Raw genomic sequence first — 21,974 nt, forward strand, 5'->3', positions numbered from 1 at the left:
TGGTTATAGACAATGTAGTCTAGATAGAATAACATTGAGACAATGTCAAAATCTACCACAAGATAGATTTTTTACTTTGTGTGGTGTTGTTGTGATTGGTTCAGTATCTAGTGGAATCCAACCGTTCATTGGTGGTTTGGATGACAACCAACCACATAAGCACAACTTGATCTAGCACCAACCTGCCCCACGATGTACTCTGTCCATCTATCTTACTCTTGACCTCTGTCTTCTGTAAATAGCTTGAACTCACAACATCACAAGTCACTCGATGCTACCTTCGGCTTAAGCATCAGAGAGTATCCTTCAACACCATGTTGTCATACTCTGCTCCAACACTCAAGTATCACTTGGATCAACATAGCTCCACTCTTGGTTGCCAATCCAACAAGGTTCCTCAGACTAGCTTACCACAAGCTCTCAGCCTGACTCTACTTGCCATCTTGGTAAGCTTCCATACCAAGCATGTTGTTCACTCCAAGGACTCTAACATATGATGTACCCAATGCATACCAAATCGGACTGAGCATTGTACCAAGCTCGCACACGACTCACCGTGCCATTCTGGTTCATCCCATCTCTGCACTTGTCCTTACCTCTAAATGACTCAAGTATATATGGTACCTCCTTGCGCACCAAGTCACACTAAACTCTTGTCACTGAGCTTGCACATGACTCCTTGTGCCTATCGGATTCCATCTCATATCTCGCATATGCCCTTCATCTCAAAGGAACATAGACCCAAAGATAGCTACCTCCGTAGCTTCCGTGCACACGCTTATTCCTATTCCTTCTATCGGAACCTCGTCGCCTTATGTACCATGCATCCCTTGACAAAGTCTCATCTCGCACAATAGCTTCAGAGACCAAACCATCTTGAATGCATCTCACTCTGAAAGCCTTCTCTTGGAAACCATGCTCTTATTGTAACTCTTCATACATACTCCAATATATCACATAGACACATACCATAGTGGGAGAATCACTAAGCTCTTCGCCACACTCTTCGAGCATAGATACCAACCATCATGGGATCAGAGAACCATCCCTTTGAACCTGCCATCCAGGTTCTAGAAGTATGCTTCCAAACATACCACATGTTCTTATGCATATCTTCTTGCTTGTCCTCTCAAGCTATAAAAGCACACCCATTTGTCATTATCACTGGGCTCTTGGAACATATCTCGCAAGCTATCAAGCTCTAAATCCATCCATCACTAGGACCAGAGTAACATACTCGTTTGTCTATCACATAGGCTATGATACCAATTGTTAAATGGGTATCAGAACACCATCCATTAGCTTGCTCATCAAGCTCTGATACCAATTGTCAAATGGGTATCAGAGTGTAATACATTTTTAGCCTCTTACTCAGGCTCTGATACCAATTGTCAAATGGGTATCAGAGTGTAATACATTTTTAGCCTCTTACTCGGGCTCTGATACCAATTGTCACAGCCTTCTTGTCCCGTTAGGTCGACTCGGCATAATATACTATTTCATATCTCACCAGTCACTAGAGCATCAATCTCTTCCTTTTCCAGGGTCTTGATTTAAGCATCAATTGATTGAGCCTGATCGTCTGTCTCCTTTTCTTTATGACTGAGAGCTTTAAGTTTCACACAAAGGTCCTTATTGAAATCGCGTTGCTCAGCTCTACCCCTATTAGCTCCAGCGAGCTTGAAGGTGGATAGGGTTAGTAACCTAGTTCTAATTTCACTAATGGCAAATAAAGCAAGTGAAGTTGGTAAATTCCTCTTCCTCTCTCTCAATTGCTTAATTCTCTGACTTCTATCCATGATTGGTAATAATGTGTGTGTGATGATCGGTGAATAGCTACTTATATATAGGACTACGGAGAAAGAGAAATGGCGGTAAAAAGTTTTTAAATTTGGGGGGAAAAAGCTCTCTCTCTCTTCATTTTTCACTGACGATTCAGTAAGTTGTTATTCCAGTTCTGTTAGTTTAAATTACATTAACTTCCCTTAAATTTTTTGAGGAGAAAAATATATTTAAATTACATTACCTTTCCTTAATTGGGAGAGAGAAATTAGGAAGATACAGGAGATTGGGTTAGTTGTTTAGATACCCTTCTTTTTTTTAGTGTATTTACATAAAAAGATTTAATATTATCCGTCGGATATGTTCCCATCCAAATCTCTAAAATAAAATGGACGGTCAGACTTATCCCCTGGATAACTGACTGAGCTGTTTTAATATAATAGATAGTTCAATTATAACAAGAGTGACTTTATAACTTGGAACATATCCCTGACTAAACTTAGGGCTACTTCAAGTGAGATTAGTATCGTGGCATAAGCAGCTCTCAGCTTGGTGTATATTGGGTTTACTATGGCACCATCATCATCTTGCGAACGTGAACATACTAATGTGAAGTATCAAGTATTTTATACTTTTCTTGTTGCATTTTAACACTTAAAAAAAATGCTTGTGATGATGCTAAAGCTAGGAATGCTAGACAACTAACCATGCACTCATGCTAACATAACATTTGGACCATTCCCACTGAGTTGCTTTTGTATCACCTATAGATGGGTGTATAAAAGCAACTCCTAGCGAATTCCTGCTACTTCGTCTATGTTTTTCTTTCGGGAAAAAGCAAGGGATTGGGCAACACTGTTGAGTCATTATAGGGTTTGGGTGCTTTTATGTGCCAATACCTAATAGGTTTTTGTTTTTTTAGTTCTTGCAAATTGGAATGAATGCTAAATAATGTGACAAAACGAGTAAAGTAGTTGTTTAAGAAAACGAGAGTAAAGAAGTAGTTAGTCTTATAGTCCTAATCAAACATAGTCTCACATTATACCTAGTTCCCCGTCAATATAGTCGGATCGCCATATTTGGCATGCCAACTAGGGTCGAAAATATGGTGAGGCACGACACAACCTGTGATCAGCTGTGTCCTGAATTTTAGAATTCCAGTTCCGACCTGGAACGACAAGTTGGGCATGGACCGTCCCTTGGCATGCTCAAGACACGACACAACATTTGCCTGTCCAATCCCATCTAAAGTCACTAAACTACTACTCCAGCTAACCATTCCAATCAAAAAACAAAAAGTGATAATAAATGAAAGTATCTCGAGACGGAAGGTATTCCAAAGAAAAATCACATGCCAAAATCTTTATGGATGATAGATTCAAGAACAAGATGATATTAAATCAAGTTTCCGATTCTTCATTTGGGCAATGAAAAGAAAGGAATTTCGAAGTTGGGTATAACTACATCATAATCAGATGGTGAAGACTGATTGTTGGCCAAATCAAGTTACTTATGGTATTTTGATTGATGGGGTTTGAGAAGCTGGAAAACCCCAAGATGCACTTCAACTGTTTGATGAAATGACTCAAAGAGGTATTTCTCCAAACACTATGATCTATACTATAATTTTTTCTGGTCTTTGTCAAGCAAATAGAACTGATGATGCATTAGAACTTGTAGATGTAATGAAATCGAATGGGTATATGCCTGATTTTATTACTTATATACTTTGTTGAATGCATTTTGTAAACAGGAAATTGGGCTGGAGACCCAATTTTTTGTTTTTTTTTTGTCAAAAAGACAAGTTATTTTTTTTTCCTTCTAGGCACCATGAAAAGTTTGGAAATAGGCTTGAAGGACAATTCTAAAAATCCCTTAATTTTGTAAAGCTAAATTGACCTTTATATAAAGGAAAATTTTAGAAACACCCTCAGATTTTCCAAAAACCCTCACATTTTATATAATCTTACTTTTTAGTTACTTATTTTGTTAGGGTTTGATTTTGCGAAGCTTTGCAAACTAGTTTGCAAACTGATTTGCAAACTGGTTTGCACTACTTTGCAAATTGGTTTGCAATCTGGTTTGCCTTGCAGAGCTTTGCAAACTGATTTGCAAACTGATTTGCAAACTGGTTTGCAATCTGGTTTGCCTTGCAAAGCTTTGCAAACTGATTTGCAAACTGGTTTGCACTAGTTTGCAATCTGGTTTGCAAACTAGTTTGCAATTAGGTCAGTTTTGTCTTTTCCCTATATTAGATAATTTACAAAAATGCCACAGGGAGCTGAAGCCCATAAAAAATTGTCCAATCCTTTTTAACCAAAGGCCAAAGTATTTAGGGAGTTTTGGCCAAATTTCCCTTTTGTAAACTGGGCAGGCTTGATGAAAGTCTTGAGCTTTTAGAGTCATTTAAGACGGAAGGATTTGTATTAGGATTACATGGTTATAGTTGTTTGATTGATTGGTTATTTAAAGCTGGGAAGTTTGATGAAGCTTGTGAGTGGTATCGGACGATGAACCAGGAAGACATTGTTCCTGACGTTATATTATACACAATTATGATCAAGGGTTTTACGAAAGCAGGTAAGGTTGACGATGCGGTAAAATTGTTAAGTGAGATGACTGAAAGGGGTTTTGTCCCGGATACTTTTTGTTATAATACTCCCATCAAGGGGTTCTGCGACGTGGGCCTTTTAGACGAGTCTCGGTCTCTCAAACTCGAAATCTCAAGAAATGATTGTTTTCCCGACTCTGCAACTTACACTATTCTCATTTGTGGGTTGTGCAAAGAAGGCTCCGTCCAGGAAGCAAAAGAAATATTCAGTGAGATGGAAAAATATGGATGTTATCGAATTGTTATGACCTTCAATGCTCTTATTAATGGATTCCGAGAGCTAGAAGCAGCTAAGCTTTTGTTCTGTGAAATGGAGATTGGGGGAAACCCTGTTACATTTCTTCGGCTTTCTCAAGGTACTGACAGAGTTCTCAAACCCGCAGATCTTCAAGCTCGTGTGGAGCGCTTAATGATGAAGGATTGATTCTCGACGCATATAAACTTCTAATTAGGCTTGCAGATAGTGTAGTACCAAATATTTTTACGTATAATATCATGATCAATGCTTTGTGTAAGGCGAGGAATATTGAAGGAGCACTCCAACTTTTCAAGAAACTCAAACATATGTAGGGTTACTCCCCTGATGCAGTTACATATGGAACGCTTGTAGATGGCCTTCAACGGGTCAATAGAGAAGAAGATGCTCTTGCCCTCTTCGATCAGTTGGAAAAAGTGGTTGTCCTCCGACTTTGGTTACTTATAAAACACTAATGACTTGGTTTTGCCGAAAAGGAAAGTTTGATTTAGCCTTTAGTTATTGGATGAAGTATTTGAGGGGCAAAGATGGGAAAGAAGACACAATCAAAAAAGTAGAAGACAAGTATGGAACTGGGGATACCGAGGGAGCAATTCGTGGCTTACTTGAAATGAATGTCGGATCTGAGACACTTGATTCTCCACCTTATACAATTTGGCTAATTGGGTTATGTCGAGAGGGTAGACTAGATAAAGCTTTGAACATTTTTTCAATTCTAGAAGAACATAATATCGAAATTACACCCCCCAAGTTGTGTGAGTTTAATCAATCAACTCTGCGAAGAAGGTAAGGTTGATCTAGCTCTAGATGTTTTCGATACACATTAGAGAAAGGTTTCAAGTTGATGCCAGCAGTATGTAATCGATTGATTCGATCTCTTATTTCTCAAGAAGGAAAGAAACCCGTGTATGATCTTTTAAACTGAAGTACAAAGACTCTGTTACAGTCTGGCAGAGTATTTGATCTTCATGAAAAAAATCAATATTTCATCTTCCCGTCAATGTTGTATCACTACAAACAGCGATTTCTTTGGCTTCCTGTCAACTCGGGCATGAGTCGAATGATCAGGATTCTGATTCAATCAACTCTGTTTGATCTTCTTAACATTCCAAGGTTAGTGTCCCATCCACTTCTGATTATTTAGACGAATAGGATCTTAATTGTTTGAGTGTTCCTTTTTGTTAACATAAAGTGATCAATTTTAAATTTTAATCAAATCCGTATGAATTAAGAGTTATTTCAATACAGTTAAAAAGTAGAAACTTAGAATTGTAAATTTATTTGAATAACACATTGATGTAATTTTGTCCAAGACTGTTCAAATAAGAATCTTCTGTTCGGGCTGAGTGAAATTCTTTTCAGCATAGATTCTGTTCTCCATGGAATTTATTAGTCTTACTCTCCTTGAACATGGAAGTTATTTATATTCGATTCTGACCTCCCCGGCCTTCAATTTTCAGGCAATCGAAAATTGAGAAGCTAATTCTCAGTGTTTCAAAGACTTCTAAGTTTTAACATATATTTGCTATGATCAGTCGATTTTAGCCGCTTATCATGATATGTGAAGTACTGAGTCTTTGTTTTTGTGCTCCCCTTGTTTTCTGTTAATATTTGTGCCAGACTCTGGTGGTGGTGGTGGTGTTGGAAGACAATAACAAGAGATTTTTATTTTTGTGAAGCTTGCAGGCCATCTGCCAACGACGATAGGTTTCAGACAGGTAAGGAAGAGAGGAAGGGGTGAGCTTAACTTCCATTTGTGGCTTCTCTGGGCATCTACTTCAAATTTTCTAAAGGGTGAGCTTGAAGATTGACGAGGATACTATTATCCGGTCAGCTGCACCTTCCCGGGGAAGTCTTGCTATATTCCCCTCTGTAGTAATGAGGTGACTCCTTCGTTTCGGCCAGATCAGATTTGGTCTTGCAAAATACCAGCTAGGGTTAACTTCACACTGTGGGTTCCAGCGTTGAATCGTCTTCCAACTGCTGACAACCTGATTCGAAGGGACTGCTACCACCAACTTTAATCAGATCCTTATGAGTTAAGTGTTATTTCAATAGCAGTTAGAAAGTAAAAAACTTAGAATTGTAAATTTATTTGAACACATTGACGTAATTTTGTCCAAGAATGCTTAATTAAAGTTTTCTGTTTCGTCCGAGTGATTCATTTCAGCATAGTTTACCACCAACTTCTTTTCTTTGTCATTACTGCTTGTTTGAAACCTGTGTGAATGGAGTCAGTTAGTACTTTGAACCTGGAGTCAAGGGGTACTTTAGTCATCATCAATATTAGAGTGGTACACTTGGATATTTTTCTTGAATCCATAGGGACATGTTTGTCAAAATAATTGGATGGAGTGAGAAAACCAGTACTCCACTCCAAAGGTGTGACCAATTCTGCCACATTTTAGCAGTGAATCAAGACAAACACTACCTAGGATTCTTAACTGATAGTTTCTGTCCTTTTGAGAATGAATTGTTGGTGCCCTTAACACTAATAACAACGCCGTCTCTCACACGACACAATACGCTCAGAAGCCCCGTCATGGCACGACGGTCCATTTCGAGATTACCTATTATGTATAAATGTCGCGTCTTATGTTCATACGACTCGGTTCATGACGACCCAATGGGGCCAAAAGAAATCTGGACAGTGTCGAAGTGTTTCCAGACTGGCACGGCCCGTTTGAAAACTGTGAGGCTGATGTATACCAGGGAAGATGTTAAGATCCTCTGTTTTGCAAAACAAAACAAAATTTCTAACTGAATTACTGCTTTATAATCATTAGAATTGGTTACCAAATTACCCTTATCTCATTGTTAGTATCACCCACCACTCCAAAATTTATCTTCAATTTACTTGTCAAGATTCTTCTCTCTTTCTCTCTCTCTCTTTCTCTCTCTCTCTTGTTTCTTCCTCATCTTTCACCACAACAATTTCATATAAATTCTTCCTTCTCCATCATCATCATCATAATCATGATTTGTTCTTCATGGAATCCTCTACCCCCTCTCCTCTTCTTTCAGCTCTTGCAGTTTTCAAAAATGTACTTAATGAAGGTACTCAAAATAGATATTACCCATTTCAAATTGTTAATTTTTTTGTCATTGATTTCTATAATTGCTATTGTTTTTTTGCTCTTGGGTTGTGATTTTTTTTTTGTTACTTTTTTGTTGTTGATAGAACTGATAAGGAGTGTTCATGTTTATGAATTGGAAGATGGAAAAGAAAAAGGAGTGGAGAGAGAATTCATGTTTTCACCAGGATCTTATGTGGAGATTGTGGTAGGACATCCACTTCTCAAATTATCAAGAAATGGGGTATCAAAGCTATTTGAAGGGAGAGTAATTGGTCTTTGGCATTGCATTCTTGCTTTTGATCTCAATAATTCACCTCTTTCTCTCTCTATTCCTTCATTACTAGTTATTTCAAGGTAACCAATCTTTCTCTTTCTCTCATATTCTCTCTAATGTTTGAATTTTGATTATGAAAAAACATAGGTACCTTAATTTCATTTTCTTCTTCCACAAACAGACTCCATCACTACTTAGCATAGATCAATTCTTTATGTTGTTTGAAGTTCACAAAATTTCATCAAGTACTAATTGCATGTCCACCCAAACCCTTAATTTTTGCAAGGATCTCCTTAGAATTGGATGGGTTGTTGCCATATTTCTTGTTCCTCTTCGCAGAACCCCTAAACCATTACTTATTGTCTTGGTTGATGATTAACATTTTCAGACATATTGTAGATTTGCATGTTTACCCAAACCCATGTTGCAGGTTTTATAGGTTGCTATTTTCTTAATCTGTATAGACTTACTACTAAGAACCATTATTAGAGTGATTGAAGATTCATGGTTTTTTTGTGGCTTTTGTTCATTTAGGTTTTGTTGTTTGAATATTTTTGCTTCTTGGGAGGTTTCAAGGGTATGTGATTGTAAAGTAGTCACTAGTAAGAATCCCTCGTTCCCCGAATGAAATCGAGCAACATTTATGAACAAACATTATTTCTATGTTTTTTACTTATGATACTTTTATTCTAAATTTTTTTTTTAGAAATCCAAAACTCAGAGCTATTCCGACATTGGCTGATGATCTTGAGAAGGTGTACCAATTGTGGGTGATGACGGAAAATAAAGACATGGATGAAGAAAGCAGGGACGGGTATTACCATTCAACACAAGCATTGCCTGTATTTAGTCAAGATCTGAACCATCTTCCTTGTCCTATTTCGGAGCCGAAATTATTGGAGAACGTTCAGAAAAATGGCGAAGTTGTACCAGGTCGGGAATGATCTCTTCATTTCAATTTCACGCATATTAGAATCTTCATGAAAAATTATGGATTTATGACATCGCTATTAATCTTTTCTTAGTGCTTGCGAAATGACATTTATCTTACAACTTTCAAAGTTTCCTCGTTTTGTTTCTAGCAAGCATAGTCTTGTATCGGTTCTATAATCTGTGATATATTATAACCAAGATCCCACTGTGCATCTGAAACTTGAATTTAGCGACGACAATCTTAGAAATTCTCTCCTTGTTACGAGCATGTCATAATCTTTTATTAATTTTATTACGCAATACATTATGACCAGGATCAAAACTCAGTGTGCATCGTCAACCTGAACCTAACGACGACAGTTCAAACTATAAGTTTGGATACTGGTCCTTTTAAAGGATTTAGGCTACTTTTCCTTCTCAAGTAGAAACTACTAGAAGTTTGATTATTCAAATGATTTCGTCTTTTCATCTTCTTATTAGTCGAACGAATGATTGCAGATACTACAGCGAAGAAGAAAAAGAGGGCAGCAACGGAGGACATAGCTAGAATTGCCTTAGACGATCTTTCTAAGTACTTTGATCTTCCAATTGCAGAGGCTTCAAGAAATTTGAATGTTGGACTGACTGTACTCAAGAAAAAGTGCAGGGAACTCGGGATACCTCGTTGGCCACACAGAAAGATTAAATCACTCGACACTCTCATTCACAACCTCCAGGTCCACTTCTTTCTTCACATTATAAGTTGTCATTAACACATCCCTAACTTCTCGATCTAGTTCATGTCCCTTCCATTGTAAGTTTAGTTGTCCGTTCATTCACTGTCAACTTTTGTATGCATGTGTAGTAGGGTAACTATTAAACAGTAATGGGGTTATTTATACAGGATGAGGCAAAGAGGCAGGAGGAAGAAAATGAAGCAGCAGCAGCAATGGCGGTGACGAAGAGGCAAAGAATGTTAGAGAGGGAGAAAGAAGGTATAGAGATGAAACCGTTCATGGAAATACAAAGTGAGACTAAGAGATTCAGACAAGATGTTTTCAAGAGAAGACACCGAGCTAGAGCTCTAAACAACACCGACAATGAAAACAACAACAGCGAATAAGCAATTAATGATAAATAATCTTGTTTCGAATTTTACTGAAAACATCATCTTTATGGAATAAACTCTAGTCATGCATTTTATCAACTTGTTGATCCAAGTTTGTCTTGTTTAAGCTTTTGTTTTCCGAACAGTTTGTAGATTACAAAAATAAGCAAAGCTAGTAGTTCTGACTACAACACACAGGTCTTCCTCCAAATGAGACTGAACTAGTACAAACACTAAGCAGAAAGGCTTATTCAGGTCGGACTTCCAAATCCAAGTTCTATAAGTGACTCCGAAAACTGCTAAAGGCGCCTCTTATCTAAAGACGCCTCCGTTTTGATATAAGATGATGAACTAGTTCAAGAAAACGGAGATGAACTTAGTCATTCTGCCAATAGTAAGTTATCAAATATCCCGAATAAGACGATGAACCAGTTCGAGAAAAGACAATCTACTTCATTATATTTGATATAAACCAAACAAGAACTACAAAATGCTGAACTTACTTATTCACAGAGTTTTTTTACTTAAACAACTTTTCTCATTTGCAACATTATAGATTCTATCCGATTATCCAACTTGAATCCAGCCTTCTCTACCTCCTTGCATAACTCCTTGCACTTGGCCAACCTCCCCGATACCGCATAAATTTTGATCATATTTCTATATATGTCATATGTCGGGGCAAAACCCGCTTCCTTTGTTCTCGAAAAGTATCTTACAGCCCTTGATAGATCATTCAATGCAACAAACAGCTTTATGGCTACATTATAAGCTGGAAGATCAAAAAGGCAGTTTGCTTCCTCCATTTCCCAAATTAAAGCTAATGCCTCCCTGTAGTTTTCTTCAGAGTATCGGCTGTGAATAAGAGTCGTGTACATAACCACACTAGGTTCCCTTCCAGATTCCTTGAACCAGGTAAAAAGACTCTCAACTATCTCAAATTTCCCAAGCCTTATACAGACTTTCATCACTGCTGTGCAATCCTGCTGGCTTAGCTTCAAGTCATCTCTCTCCCCGAGCTCATCCAGTAAAGCCAATACAAGTTTGTACTTGTCAGGGTTCTTCCCAAGCTCCATTATTAGTTTGGCGTGAATGCTGCAATCTAATGTTCTATTATTATCCTTCGCCACCAAGATAAGTTTCCGAGCAAGATTCAAACTGCCTCCTCTAATAAACCCCCTAGCCAGAGCTTCAATTACTCCTCTACTCGCCGATAGAGTAAACTTGTGTAAATCGAATGGCATTTTCAGTTCTCGGGTTCTCGCTAATATCTCTACTGTTGAAGCCAGAATCCTATCATCGGGGAAGATTTGAGGGTGGTTCTGAGCCCAACAGAAAGTCTGTAAAGCTCTGTCTGGAAGACCCATATGACCCAATTCTCGAATTGTCAATGAAAGTGATCCTTTTCGAATGAATCGAACCCATTTGTTGAGCACTTCAGATACATTCTTGTCTTCAGGTAAGTGTTTGATTTCTTTAGCTAGATGGATAAGGAATTCTGGGTTCTTGTAAACTCGCTTACTCACCGTTGACCGCGAAGAAGCTAGAATCGGAGACGTCATTCTCACATGTTTCTTTGGTGTTGGGAGTTCTGATGGTCTGAGCTTGTAAGGAAGTGGGAGTGGAAGAGGCCTTTCTCTATACAAATTCCCAGGTTTCTGAGGAATTCTACCTTGAAAAAGTGAAGAAATTGCATCAATCTCGTCGGGGCTCCAGTCCGAATCACCATCTTCATTATCATCATCATCTTCCCCAAGAGAATCAAAATTTGATTGCTCCCCACAATCTGGGTATGTATCAGTGTTGTCTTTAAAGAACAAATTACTTCTGGGATCAGGTGGAAGCTTTTCACGGCGTGGGTACCTGAGATTCTTAGTTAGTTTTCGAGGGTAATTCCCTGCTTTCGGTGCTATAATCCTTCGACCCTTTAACAATGTACAAGAGGGGAATTGAGAACGAACTGAAGTTGCAAAATGATGATGATGACCAGAAGGTATATCTACAATTGAATGGAACTTGCACAGAGAAAGCAGTGAATCCATGTCTTGAATTCAACCTCTGATATCGAGATTGAGTAGTTAATATTCTGTTACCTCATAGAAACATTTCAGCGAACAGGAAGTGTGTGTGCATCAATCATGCACTAACCAAATATCAAGGAAGGGGATGCCTTTGAAAGGTAAAGTAGTTGAGGAGTTCAGGAGATGAGAATACGCATAAGGAGTTGGGCCTTCTTGAAAGAAAACAAGGCTAATAGTTGAACAATGGGAAAGAATATTTTCTATAAACTCACCATTTTTAACCGATACATTTTTTACTTGGTGTTTTTTTTTGTAAAGGAAGTTTTAAAGTCATGTTCTGATAGGGTTATTGACATCCGCAACACATTTTGACTTAGCAAATCTAGTCTGACTGTACTTGGTAACTAAATTGGACTATATGTCCACCGAGTTCAACTTCAATGTTCTAAGTAGAAATCTGTGAACTTCGGTTGCATTTTGTTACATAATTCAGCTCAAGGTCCCCCGACTTCAGCTCCAATGTTCTACGTTTGGAGTCATTGAACTTGAGACAAAATTCTCCCGGGTTTATCGATTTTAATTGTGTTTAGTAGTGGCGGTACGACTCAAAGTCCCTCAACTACAAAATTGGTTCAAATCCAAAAAAAAAATATTAATTGAGAAACAGTTTAGTCCTGCAGTCCTCCCGTTTAGCTCATATTGGATCATTCTACAAACACTTCCTCAAATTATTAAAATTTAACATAGTTAAGAGTAACTGATTTTTAACCAACTAGCCAAATAAAAATCACCGAGATTATCCAATTTGGATTTTTTCTAGTGACGTGTTCAAAGAGTGAAAAAAGAGAGGTCACAACAATAATCTCATCTCCAAAGACTTTATTGCTTATAAAATGGAACTTTGAGAAAAGAAGTAAAGTATGTGATTTTAGGATGTGAACGGTAAAGTATAGATGATAAAGAAGAAGAAGAACATGTTCAACAAAAAAAAAAGAAGAAAAAGAAGAACTGAAGAAGAATAATAAAAAAAATAGAGAAGTGCTCAACCCTTTGGAATAAAAAGAAACTTGAGTCGATTTTATAACCAAATTCGTTGAGTGACTTTTTTTTTGGATGAAATGAGTAATTACTACACACGCCAACACCGCATGGTTGAGGGGGTACAACCGCTGATTGCATCGGCGTCCATTAAACCACACGATTTTTTCAAAGAGCAAGGGGTCCTAAATATGACAGTATAAAGTATCCAAAAAGAAATGTAGCTTAGTTGGTAAATATCTTGTATAACAAGCATGAGATGAGATTACAAGTTCAATACTCTTTATTGGTATTTTTTATTTGAGAAAATGACTATTTAGGTAGTAAAAAAATTTGAAATAGCTAAAAAAGCTCTAATCATTCACTATTAGACATTTTCTATCAAAATATTAAGGCTAATTAGAGGTTAAGTTTAAAATAATATTAATAATTACTATTCAGGTCATTTTCTATTATTTTAGTTCCCAAATTACCCTTTCATATCAAAATTCACTTTCTCTCTCAAAAAAACCAGATAGTTTTTAGGGTTCTTCTTCGTCCATGCTTCTTCTCCAAATCTTCTTCTTCTTCGAAATCTTCTCTGTTTTTTCATGTGTTGTGATTCATTTATCTCTCGTTCAGTTCGTCATAGTTTCTTCTTCTTCCTAGATTTCTTCCGACATCGTTATCTTTGTATGATCCTGGTTTTGTATACAACGGATTCAGAGATGCCGAGGATTTGAGTTGAATGGACTAGCCGAAATCACACCTGATGGCCTCCTCAGATTGACCAACAACACCAGACGAGGGTAACACAACAAAACTCTTAGGGGATAAACTTCTTCTATTTCCCTAAATAACACAGCAAAACTCATTCAGATCTCAGTGCTAAGTGAATAAAATTTGTATCGTCGATGACCATTGAATCAGGAGGATCGAGTATAGTTGGTGAGACTCTCTCTCACGCTTTAAGTTCATCATTAATCTTAATCCAATCTGCTAGTTGATTCTATTAATTCTATGGGTTTTATGCATGTATGTTGTATAGATAGAAATGGGTAGGAGTAATTTTATGTTGGATTTCATGGGTTTTGTTTTGTTGTTGCTGATTCTGCTTATAATTGAATTGTTTGTGTTTTTTTGCTAGTAAAGGTCTAAAGCTTTCAGATAGGTTCCATGGGTATTCATGTGTTTCAGCTCCTATGTCTTGAATCTGGTTGATTTCTTAATTGATTTCTAGGTTTTGATGTTTGAATCTTTTTCTTTAATGGTTTGTTTAACCCCCATAGAAAATTGGTAATCTAGGTTTAGTTCTTTCCACCTTAATTGGACCTATCTGGTTATACATCAATAATTGTGAAGTGGGATTGTAAAATATTATTGTTGAAAATGGCCGAGCAATTGGAGTCGAGCTAAGAAGTGGTTAAGTAAGTTCCTGTAAGTGATGAAATAGTCTTTTGGAGTGACTGTGATTAAATTGAATTACTTTTTCTTGTTCTGGTCACAAAATGAACATATTTCTTGCAGTTTATACGCGCTAGGGAAGTTGTAGTTAGCAATGCATCGATGTGGGATACTCTGAATCTCCTAACTAAAGAAGTTGTTCCGAAGTCATACCAGGACAGAATTGAAAAGACTGAACAATGTGAATCCTTAATCTTCATTTGGGTTTTGACGCAAAGGTAGGCCTAGTTCAATCTTTAACTAAAATCCACATGAAAACATCATGTCATTTTTTACTCAAAAAAGTTAAGTCCTTTTCTTTAGTGCATATTCGAAGTATATGAAATGTTGTTTTTTAGTTTACAAACAAGTACACTCTAAGAATTCCAGTAAGTTGAGGTTGTTTCATATGTATTTCCCCACCATAATTGCTCTTTGCACTTGTTTTTCCTGGCTTCTTGCTGGTAATTAAAGGTTTATCTAACTATCATAGATGGTTTTTAGGGCATTCCTGAAGACTTGGGAAAGGGGAGTCGATGCTGATCAGAATGTGGTTTCGATCTCTGTCCTTAGTGCTCTAAGTTCGGATTTGGCATCTCCTGGGAAACATGTCTTACATGCGTATACACCCGGAACTGAACCATTTGGGTTGTGGGAAGGACTTGATCGTAAAAGTTCCGATTATAAAAGGCTCAAAGTGGAACGATCCGAGGTATATTCATATGCTAATATTTTCTCACTTTTAGTTGAACTAACAGATGAATCTATTAGGGTTTAAATTGGGAATGACGGCAAGCTGGGGTTTGAATCAATTTCATCCCATTTGTTAATTTGCCATTACTGTAAACTTTGTTTGAACCAATAAATTGAACACAATTTATCAACTTAGTTTAACAAGACCTGGTTTTGAACCAATAGCTTGTTAAAGATGTAGACTTCATGTTGCTGTCATTGGTTCAAAGTTCAAACCAATATCAAGGTTTGAAACAATAGCGTGTTATATATGTCAGTTTGTTAAAGCAATCCAATATATAAATTTGGTAAAGCTTGTTAAAGCTATCAGTAATGATATAAATTTGTTAAAACTTTAACATTGGTTCATACACAGTATTTTAATTTACCATTACTTTCAAACATGTTGCTCTATTAACCCAGAATTTGAAGCCATTAAAGGAGACTAGGCAGGTTTGGAGTCTCAAATGAAGAAACTCACAGTGCAAACTGAACAATAGAGGGAAGCTGCTGATGCAGCAACAGTTCTACTATCCGGAGTAGATATGAATGGGAGGGTTGCTAAGAGATCTGGCTTAATGGACAAGCAATTCTTTGATGGTGGATATTCTGGTTCCACCATTCAACATTAACGAACGATGACTCCGAAGATGGATTTGACAGTGAAAAAAAGAAAGGTTCTAAAATTCGAAGTTTCTCGAGATGGAAGTTTCTCGGTTATGACGAACGCTATATGGTTTTTTTTTTGTGAAGGTACCACAAAGATTATGTATTATCTCTACCATTATGTAATCTTAAGTTATATCAAAGATCTATAGAACTACTTATTTTCCTCATTTCATCTCTCAATTACTATACAACATCAAGAGTCCCTATCTCTCCACTAAAACTTATGCAAACACGTTTGCATAACAGATTGGTGCAAACACGTTTGCACAACAGAGTGGTGCAAACACGTTTGCACAACAGATTGGTGCAAACACGTTTGCACAACAGATTGGTGCAAACACGTTTGCACAACAGATTGGTGCAAACACGTTTGCACAACAGATTGGTGCAAACACGTTTGCACAACAGATTGGTGCAAACACGTTTGCACAACAGATTGGTGCAAACACGTTTGCACAACAGATTGGTGCAAACACGTTTGCATAAAAACGTAAAGGAAAAAAACGCCGTTTTTTTCTGGGTTTTTTTTTTCGAAAAAAAGTATTGAAAGTGGATCTTGTTAGAAAGCTAATGAAAAATCATTTCTAAATATATAATTTTTATTGAAATCCGACATCTCAAACAAAAGTTATATCGATTTAAAGTTTAAAGAAAAATAAAAGAATTTAGTTACACAAAAAGACAAAAATGGGTATTTTAGTATTTGCACACTTTTTGACCTGAATAATAATTTTCAAATGTTTTGTGTTTTTCTACTCATTTTCCATATTATTTTGACCTTTATAGAAATTATTTTTGTTATTTTTCATCATATTTTCTCTCTCATTGTTCTAACGAAGGAAAGTGAAGCCACTTTGTCTGAGACCAAGAAAATCACAAGGGTTTCCAACCATACGTGGCCGACCGAAACAAAAGTGGTCTCATCGGAAGTAACTATACCCTTCGACAGCACAGTGAGAGAGAAAGTGAAGATGCGATATTAGAGATAGTAAGAGAGAAGGAGGGAGAGAAAGGATTAGGAGATAGATAGAAAGATGTGACAATGATGATCGGAGGCAGTGGTAGTTGTTGGTCGTGCAGATAGCAGTGGTGGATTCAAAGGATTCAAAATTAATGTTTAGGGGAGGCTAAAGAAGAAAGAAGACAATTTTTAAATGAGTTCCATAAGTTAGAAACAATTCATTTTGGTCTAATTTACTTATTTTCTTAAAAGTAAATTTTGAGATTGTTATGTTCACTCTTTCACATCTTTGTCTAGAGAAAATCATTGCAAAAGACAGAAACTAACAAAAGAAGGGTGAACCACTACTTGTGAAACTATGGTCTAATTTACTTATTTTCTTAAAAGTAAATTTTGATTATGTTCACTCTTTCACATCTTTGTGTAGAGAAAATCATTGAACAAGACAAAAACTAACAAAAGAAGGGTTAACCACTACTTGTGAAACTTTGGAAAGAAAATACTGAATAAAAGATTGGCAAGGGAAATCGAACCCTTGATGTAATAAGGAATCAAAAATTGATAGCCCAGCTCTGACCCACTAAGCAACATTACACATTTTTTGATTAGTTTAGGAACTTCACCTTGATCTTTTCCAGAGGGGGTATCTCTAAAAAAATTTTGGCCTTTTGTGTGGGTGAGGGGAGGCTATAGCCTACCCTCCTCGCCCGCACTTAAATCCGTCTCTGGTGAGTGGTGGCCAGATGTGGGAGAAGGAGATTATGGGGAGAGAAACAAAAAGAACGATTTTGTACTGAAAACAAGGTTGCTTCTAGGTCAAATCTAATCGACCAAAGTCTTTATTCACCGCGACTTTTTAGGATGCACCAAGGTATTGCCGATTATTTGCCTCAGTCTGCCTCTCTCTTCACTTGAAGACCATCGTTCTATGACGGGAATGAAAAAGAGAAGGAAAAAGGTTATATACATTTACCATTTCAAGTGATGTGTTTAAAGAGTGAAAAAGGGAGCTCAACAATAATAATTTCATCTCCAAAGACTTTATTGCTTATAAAATGAAACTTTTAGAAAAGAAGTAAAGTATAGATGATAAAAGAAGAAGAAGAAGAAGAAGAAGAAGAATAATAATTGAAAAAGAATAAGAAAAAAATATAGAAGAAGAAACTATAGAAGTGCTCAACTCTTTTGGAATCAGAAATTTGAGTCGATTTTATAACCAAATCCGTCGAGTCCCCTGATACGAGAAGGGTTGCTTTTAACCATTTTTCAGGAATATGGGAGGCGCCATTGACACTACGGGGAGGCGCTTTTAAAACTCCCACTTTTGTTATTCACATGATAGATTATACACAGTACACTCAAAATGTGTAATTACTATACACGCCAACACTGCATGGTTGAGGGGGTACAACTGCTGATTGCATCGACGCCCCTTAAAGCACACGATTATTTCAAAGAGCAAGGGGTCCTAAATATGACAGTATAAAGTATCCAAAACGAGAAATGTAGCTTAGTTGGCAAATATCTTGTACAACAAGCATGGAATTACAAGTTCAATACTCTCGATTGTTATTTTTCACCATATTTTCTCTCTCATTGTTCAGGCGAAGGAAAGTGAAGCCTCTTTGTCTGAGACCAAGAAAATCACAAGGGTTTCAGCCATTCGTGACCGACCGGGACAGAGGGGGTCTCGTCGGAGGGAACTATACCCTTCGACAGAACAATGTGAGAAAAAGTGAGGGTGACAGATATATATAGAGACAGAGATAGTAATAGAGAAGGAGAGAAATTATTATGAGATAAATATAGAAAGATATGACTATAGTGATCGGAAGCGGTGGTAGTTAGAGGTAGTGAGTGGTGGCCAGATGTGGGAGATGGAAATTATGGGGAAAGAAACAAAAAGAACGATTTTGGACTGAAAACAAGATTGCTTCCAGGTCAAATCTTTTTGACCAAAATCTTTATTCACCGTGACTTTTTTAGATGCACCAAAATCACATCCTTAAGGTATCGCCCATTATTTGCCTGATTCTGCCCGAGCCTATCTTTTTTTTTTGTTGAAGAGATTCTGCCTGTATTGAATGGAAGACCATGCTTCTATGACTGGAATGAAAAAGAGAAGGAAAATTGTTATATACATTCACCATTTCTAGCTACTACATTCACATATCTTATGACATGAACAAGACAATCTTAGATGTTAATGTGCATAAAAAGAAAGGTTAGTGAATTTAATATTCCCCTTAACAATGAAGAAGCCCAACCCAGAAGTACGACATTCAGATGTCTTTGTCCAGAGCCCACCTAAATTGAGGACAAAATATCTTAACGTTCATATCAAATTTACCTGATTACCCTCAGCCTTAGTTTTTATGGTCAAGACCGATGTGGCGGGGGAAGCGTAGAAAAATCTTAAGGGACTCAATTGTTATTTTCGAAAACTAAAGAGATTAAACAAGGAATTCGGAATTATATTCGTTTGACAGTCAAACACTAAAAGAGCGTGGGACCCATAACACAAGTGTGAAGTGAAACACGTAGACGTCGTCGATATTCTCAAGAATCAAAATATCCTGGCATTTAACGGACGTCAGTTAAACAACAACCAAGTGAGTAGTGCGAATGGAAACGGGGTCCCACCATTCATCCTTCTCCCTTAATTTATTGAGTGGGCCGAGAGAACCTATATACATTTAAAAATTATGGCCCATTAAGAATTTCTCTCAACAAACACAGAGGAAAGCACAAAAGAAGAGAGGGAAATACAAGAATCCTGAGAGAGAGAGAGAAAGGAAGCCAAGGTAAGTTCACACAGATCAGTGACGTGGCAAATAAATTTCATATCCCGCCTAAAACCGGATTTCATTTCGATAGTGAATGAATTTTAATTTTCATTTCCCCACAATCTCCCATCCCCTTCTTATCTCCCCCTTCGTTCTTCCCCTCTCCTTCCTCCCACTATCCACCACACACACACACACACACACACAAACAAACCACCTCTCTCTCTCTCTCTCTAAAGGTAATAATCCCTTCAACCCACCGTTTCTGTACGATTCTAACCGATTTTCAGCCGATTCATCACCGGTTCTCACTATTTTCTCATTTGAATCTGCAGTTTTTGTGATGAAGGGAGCCAAATCAAAGGCCAGTACGGCTAAAAAATCCGAAAACAAGTGAGTTTAATTTAGTTTTACTGATTGTTCAATTAGATCATACAGTTTCAGATCTGATTTTTTTTTTCTTAATTTGGTTAGGTTAGCAGTGAACAAGAGAAAAGCTCCGGCTAACGACAGAGCTGGAAAGAAACCAGCAACAAAGAAGGAGAAACCAACTAAGGATCCAAACAAACCTAAAAGGCCTGCTAGTGCCTTCTTCGTCTTCATGTAATTTCCCTCTCTCTCTCTCTCTCTCTCTCTCTCTCTCTCTTTTTCTCTCTATACTTTTTTGTCAACGCAAAGTTCTTCTCTGATTGTATTTTTGTTGTTGAATTTAGGGAGGAGTTTAGGCAAACATACAAGGAGAAGCATCCTAACAACAAATCCGTCTCTGTTGTAAGTTTCCTTTTTCGAAATTTTCTTAGATCCACCACATAAACCCTAAAACTAGTTTTTGAGATTCTTAGTTTTGTTTTGCTTTTCATGAAAAAAAGGTGGGTAAAGCTGGTGGAGATAAATGGAAATCGTTGTCTGATGCTGTAAGTTTAATCCTCATACTATAATTTAGAAATTTTCATTTTAAATCTCCATTTTAGTCGATTTTTACTTGCTAATTTAGGCTGATTAAACTATTTGTTGTTGTAAAATTAAGGAAAAAGCCCCTTATGTAGCAAAAGCAGAAAAAAGGAAGGTTGAATATAACAAAAATTTGCAAGCTTACAACAAAAAGCAGGTAATTTTCTTTTCTCTCTCTCAATTATTTTTCCCTCTGTTGACTTTTTTCTTTGGATAAATTAAATATGCCAATCATAATTATTGATGTCTGGTTGAAATTTATGCAGAGTGAGGAAGCAGAAGCTGCTGAAGAAGAAGATGAATCAGATAAATCAAAATCTGAGGTAAACGATGAGGACGAAGAAGATGAGAGCGAAGAGGTTTGTTTACAATAAATAAAACCCTTTTGCTGGGGAAGTTTAATTTAACCTCACTGTGGGTCTAAATGTGTTTTTTTGTTGTTGTAAATTTGCAGGAAGAAGATGAAGATGACGACTAGATAGAGGGAGATGATGATGAATGTTTTGTTTTAGGGGGGGAATTATTACCTTGTTTTACTAATCAAACCTATGTAATATCTACCGCCTTATCAATGAAAATTTAGTGGGCTTTGTGTTTTCTTGTTTGTAATCCAAAAGAAGGAAGTTTCTTGGTCACCTTGAAGCTTTTTTTTGTACTTAAATTTCTTCATGTTTTAATGAATTTTAGGACTACTGATTTACATAAACAAAAAAACAATTCCAAGGATTTTATGCGGTATCAATAAATGACAATAATTATACTAGGGTGCACTTAATATTTATTTCGGAAAAGAGGGTGTATACATTAAAGGAATTAGTGGGGCATCTTATGAAATTATTAGTATGTATGAGAGATATATGTTGATTTCAACATAGTACTCCTCTTGAACGGAGATGTGTTCTTATCGCCAATTAATAAGATTTTGAGTAGAGATGTGTTTGCATAGCCAATGGAGATGTATTCCAACGGTCAATTATATAACATTTTGAGTAGAGATGTAATTGCAACCATAATGGTCTAGAGGGGTGGCAGATGTATTTGCAATGCTAATGAGAGTGTAGTGGGTGTTCTTTTTTGCGGTTACGAGAGGCCCAGTACAACATTTTTTGTTCACTATCTCTCTTATCTTGGTAAAGTGGTTGGACACTTGCTTCGGAACATAGAGGTCCTAGATTCGATCTGGTGGAAAAGAAAATTTAGTATTACTTAAATTGTGCGTAGGTGCACATTATCAGTTAGGAATTTCTTCTTCTCGCTTTATTGTTTCAGTTCTAGCACTCCTAGCGAGAAGATCTCCCTACATTAAAAAAAAAACCGCCTTATCAGATGGGCTTTAGGTTTCTTAAAATGCCTATTTAGTTCACGAATCTTGAT

The 21,974-nt window shown here is 37.0% G+C and overlaps 3 protein-coding genes, 1 long non-coding RNA gene and 1 pseudogene across 8 annotated transcripts; 4 read left to right on the forward strand and 1 right to left on the reverse strand.

Moving 5' to 3' along the window:
• Positions 1-2,957: 2,957 nt before the first annotated feature.
• Positions 2,958-10,119, forward strand: RKD5 (RWP-RK domain-containing protein). 2 transcript variants are annotated; one of them, XM_086648910.1, is made up of 8 exons: positions 2,958-3,375; positions 4,157-4,897; positions 4,964-5,762; positions 6,270-7,706; positions 7,831-8,080; positions 8,707-8,933; positions 9,432-9,649; positions 9,817-10,119. In XM_086648910.1, the coding sequence occupies exons 4-8, from the start codon at positions 7,640-7,642 to the stop codon at positions 10,033-10,035; spliced, it is 981 nt and encodes a 326-aa protein (XP_086505036.1). In that variant the 5' UTR covers positions 2,958-3,375; positions 4,157-4,897; positions 4,964-5,762; positions 6,270-7,639; the 3' UTR covers positions 10,036-10,119. The 2 variants fall into 2 exon arrangements, with proteins under 2 accessions (XP_086505036.1, XP_086505037.1); XM_086648911.1 differs by lacking the exons at positions 2,958-3,375; positions 4,157-4,897; positions 4,964-5,762 and having other exon boundaries at positions 7,540-7,706; positions 7,867-8,080.
• LOC147533886 (uncharacterized) lies at positions 3,363-5,574 on the forward strand (annotated as a pseudogene).
• A 332-nt stretch (positions 10,120-10,451) lies between the features above and the next one.
• On the reverse strand, positions 10,452-12,561 carry EMB975 (Tetratricopeptide repeat (TPR)-like superfamily protein). Its single transcript, XM_086648909.1, has one exon. It carries the CDS (start codon positions 12,060-12,062, stop codon positions 10,545-10,547), a length of 1,518 nt encoding a protein of 505 aa, XP_086505035.1. The 5' UTR covers positions 12,063-12,561; the 3' UTR covers positions 10,452-10,544.
• A 1,031-nt stretch (positions 12,562-13,592) lies between these two features.
• On the forward strand, positions 13,593-16,135 carry LOC147533888 (uncharacterized). 3 transcript variants are annotated; one of them, XR_015227785.1, is made up of 4 exons: positions 13,593-14,006; positions 14,586-14,740; positions 15,006-15,213; positions 15,657-16,135. It is a non-coding gene; the product is annotated as an uncharacterized LOC147533888 (long non-coding RNA). The 3 variants fall into 3 exon arrangements; XR_015227787.1 differs by lacking the exon at positions 13,593-14,006 and adding an exon at positions 14,470-14,495; XR_015227786.1 differs by lacking the exon at positions 14,586-14,740.
• Positions 16,136-19,578: 3,443 nt separating this feature from the next.
• On the forward strand, positions 19,579-21,529 carry LOC147533889 (HMG1/2-like protein). 2 transcript variants are annotated; one of them, XM_086645707.1, is made up of 8 exons: positions 19,579-19,888; positions 19,985-20,042; positions 20,124-20,252; positions 20,363-20,420; positions 20,519-20,563; positions 20,677-20,757; positions 20,867-20,959; positions 21,055-21,529. In XM_086645707.1, the coding sequence occupies exons 1-8, from the start codon at positions 19,744-19,746 to the stop codon at positions 21,076-21,078; spliced, it is 633 nt and encodes a 210-aa protein (XP_086501833.1). In that variant the 5' UTR covers positions 19,579-19,743; the 3' UTR covers positions 21,079-21,529. The 2 variants fall into 2 exon arrangements, with proteins under 2 accessions (XP_086501833.1, XP_086501834.1); XM_086645708.1 differs by lacking the exon at positions 19,579-19,888 and having other exon boundaries at positions 19,895-20,042.
• Positions 21,530-21,974: the final 445 nt, after the last annotated feature.

The sequence above is a fragment of the Eschscholzia californica genome, unplaced genomic scaffold (genome assembly GCF_041429995.1).
Source record: "Eschscholzia californica isolate CP2 unplaced genomic scaffold, dmEscCali1.0.p SCAF_6, whole genome shotgun sequence".
Classification (NCBI taxonomy): Eukaryota; Viridiplantae; Streptophyta; class Magnoliopsida; order Ranunculales; family Papaveraceae; genus Eschscholzia; species Eschscholzia californica.

Excerpts from the sequence above, each read along its gene's own strand:
- LOC147533889 (XM_086645707.1), top strand. The coding sequence starts at position 19,744 with ATGAATTTTAATTTTCATTTCCCCACAATCTCCCATCCCCTTCTTATC. Across the intron at positions 20,253-20,362 it reads AGTGCCTTCTTCGTCTTCAT|GGAGGAGTTTAGGCAAACAT; the intron begins GTAATTTCCCTC and ends TGTTGAATTTAG. Across the intron at positions 20,960-21,054 it reads AAGAAGATGAGAGCGAAGAG|GAAGAAGATGAAGATGACGA; the intron begins GTTTGTTTACAA and ends GTAAATTTGCAG.
- RKD5 (XM_086648910.1), top strand. The coding sequence starts at position 7,640 with ATGGAATCCTCTACCCCCTCTCCTCTTCTTTCAGCTCTTGCAGTTTTC. Across the intron at positions 8,081-8,706 it reads TCATTACTAGTTATTTCAAG|AAATCCAAAACTCAGAGCTA; the intron begins GTAACCAATCTT and ends TTTTTTTTTTAG. Across the intron at positions 8,934-9,431 it reads AAATGGCGAAGTTGTACCAG|ATACTACAGCGAAGAAGAAA; the intron begins GTCGGGAATGAT and ends GAATGATTGCAG.
- EMB975 (XM_086648909.1), bottom strand. The coding sequence starts at position 12,062 with ATGGATTCACTGCTTTCTCTGTGCAAGTTCCATTCAATTGTAGATATA.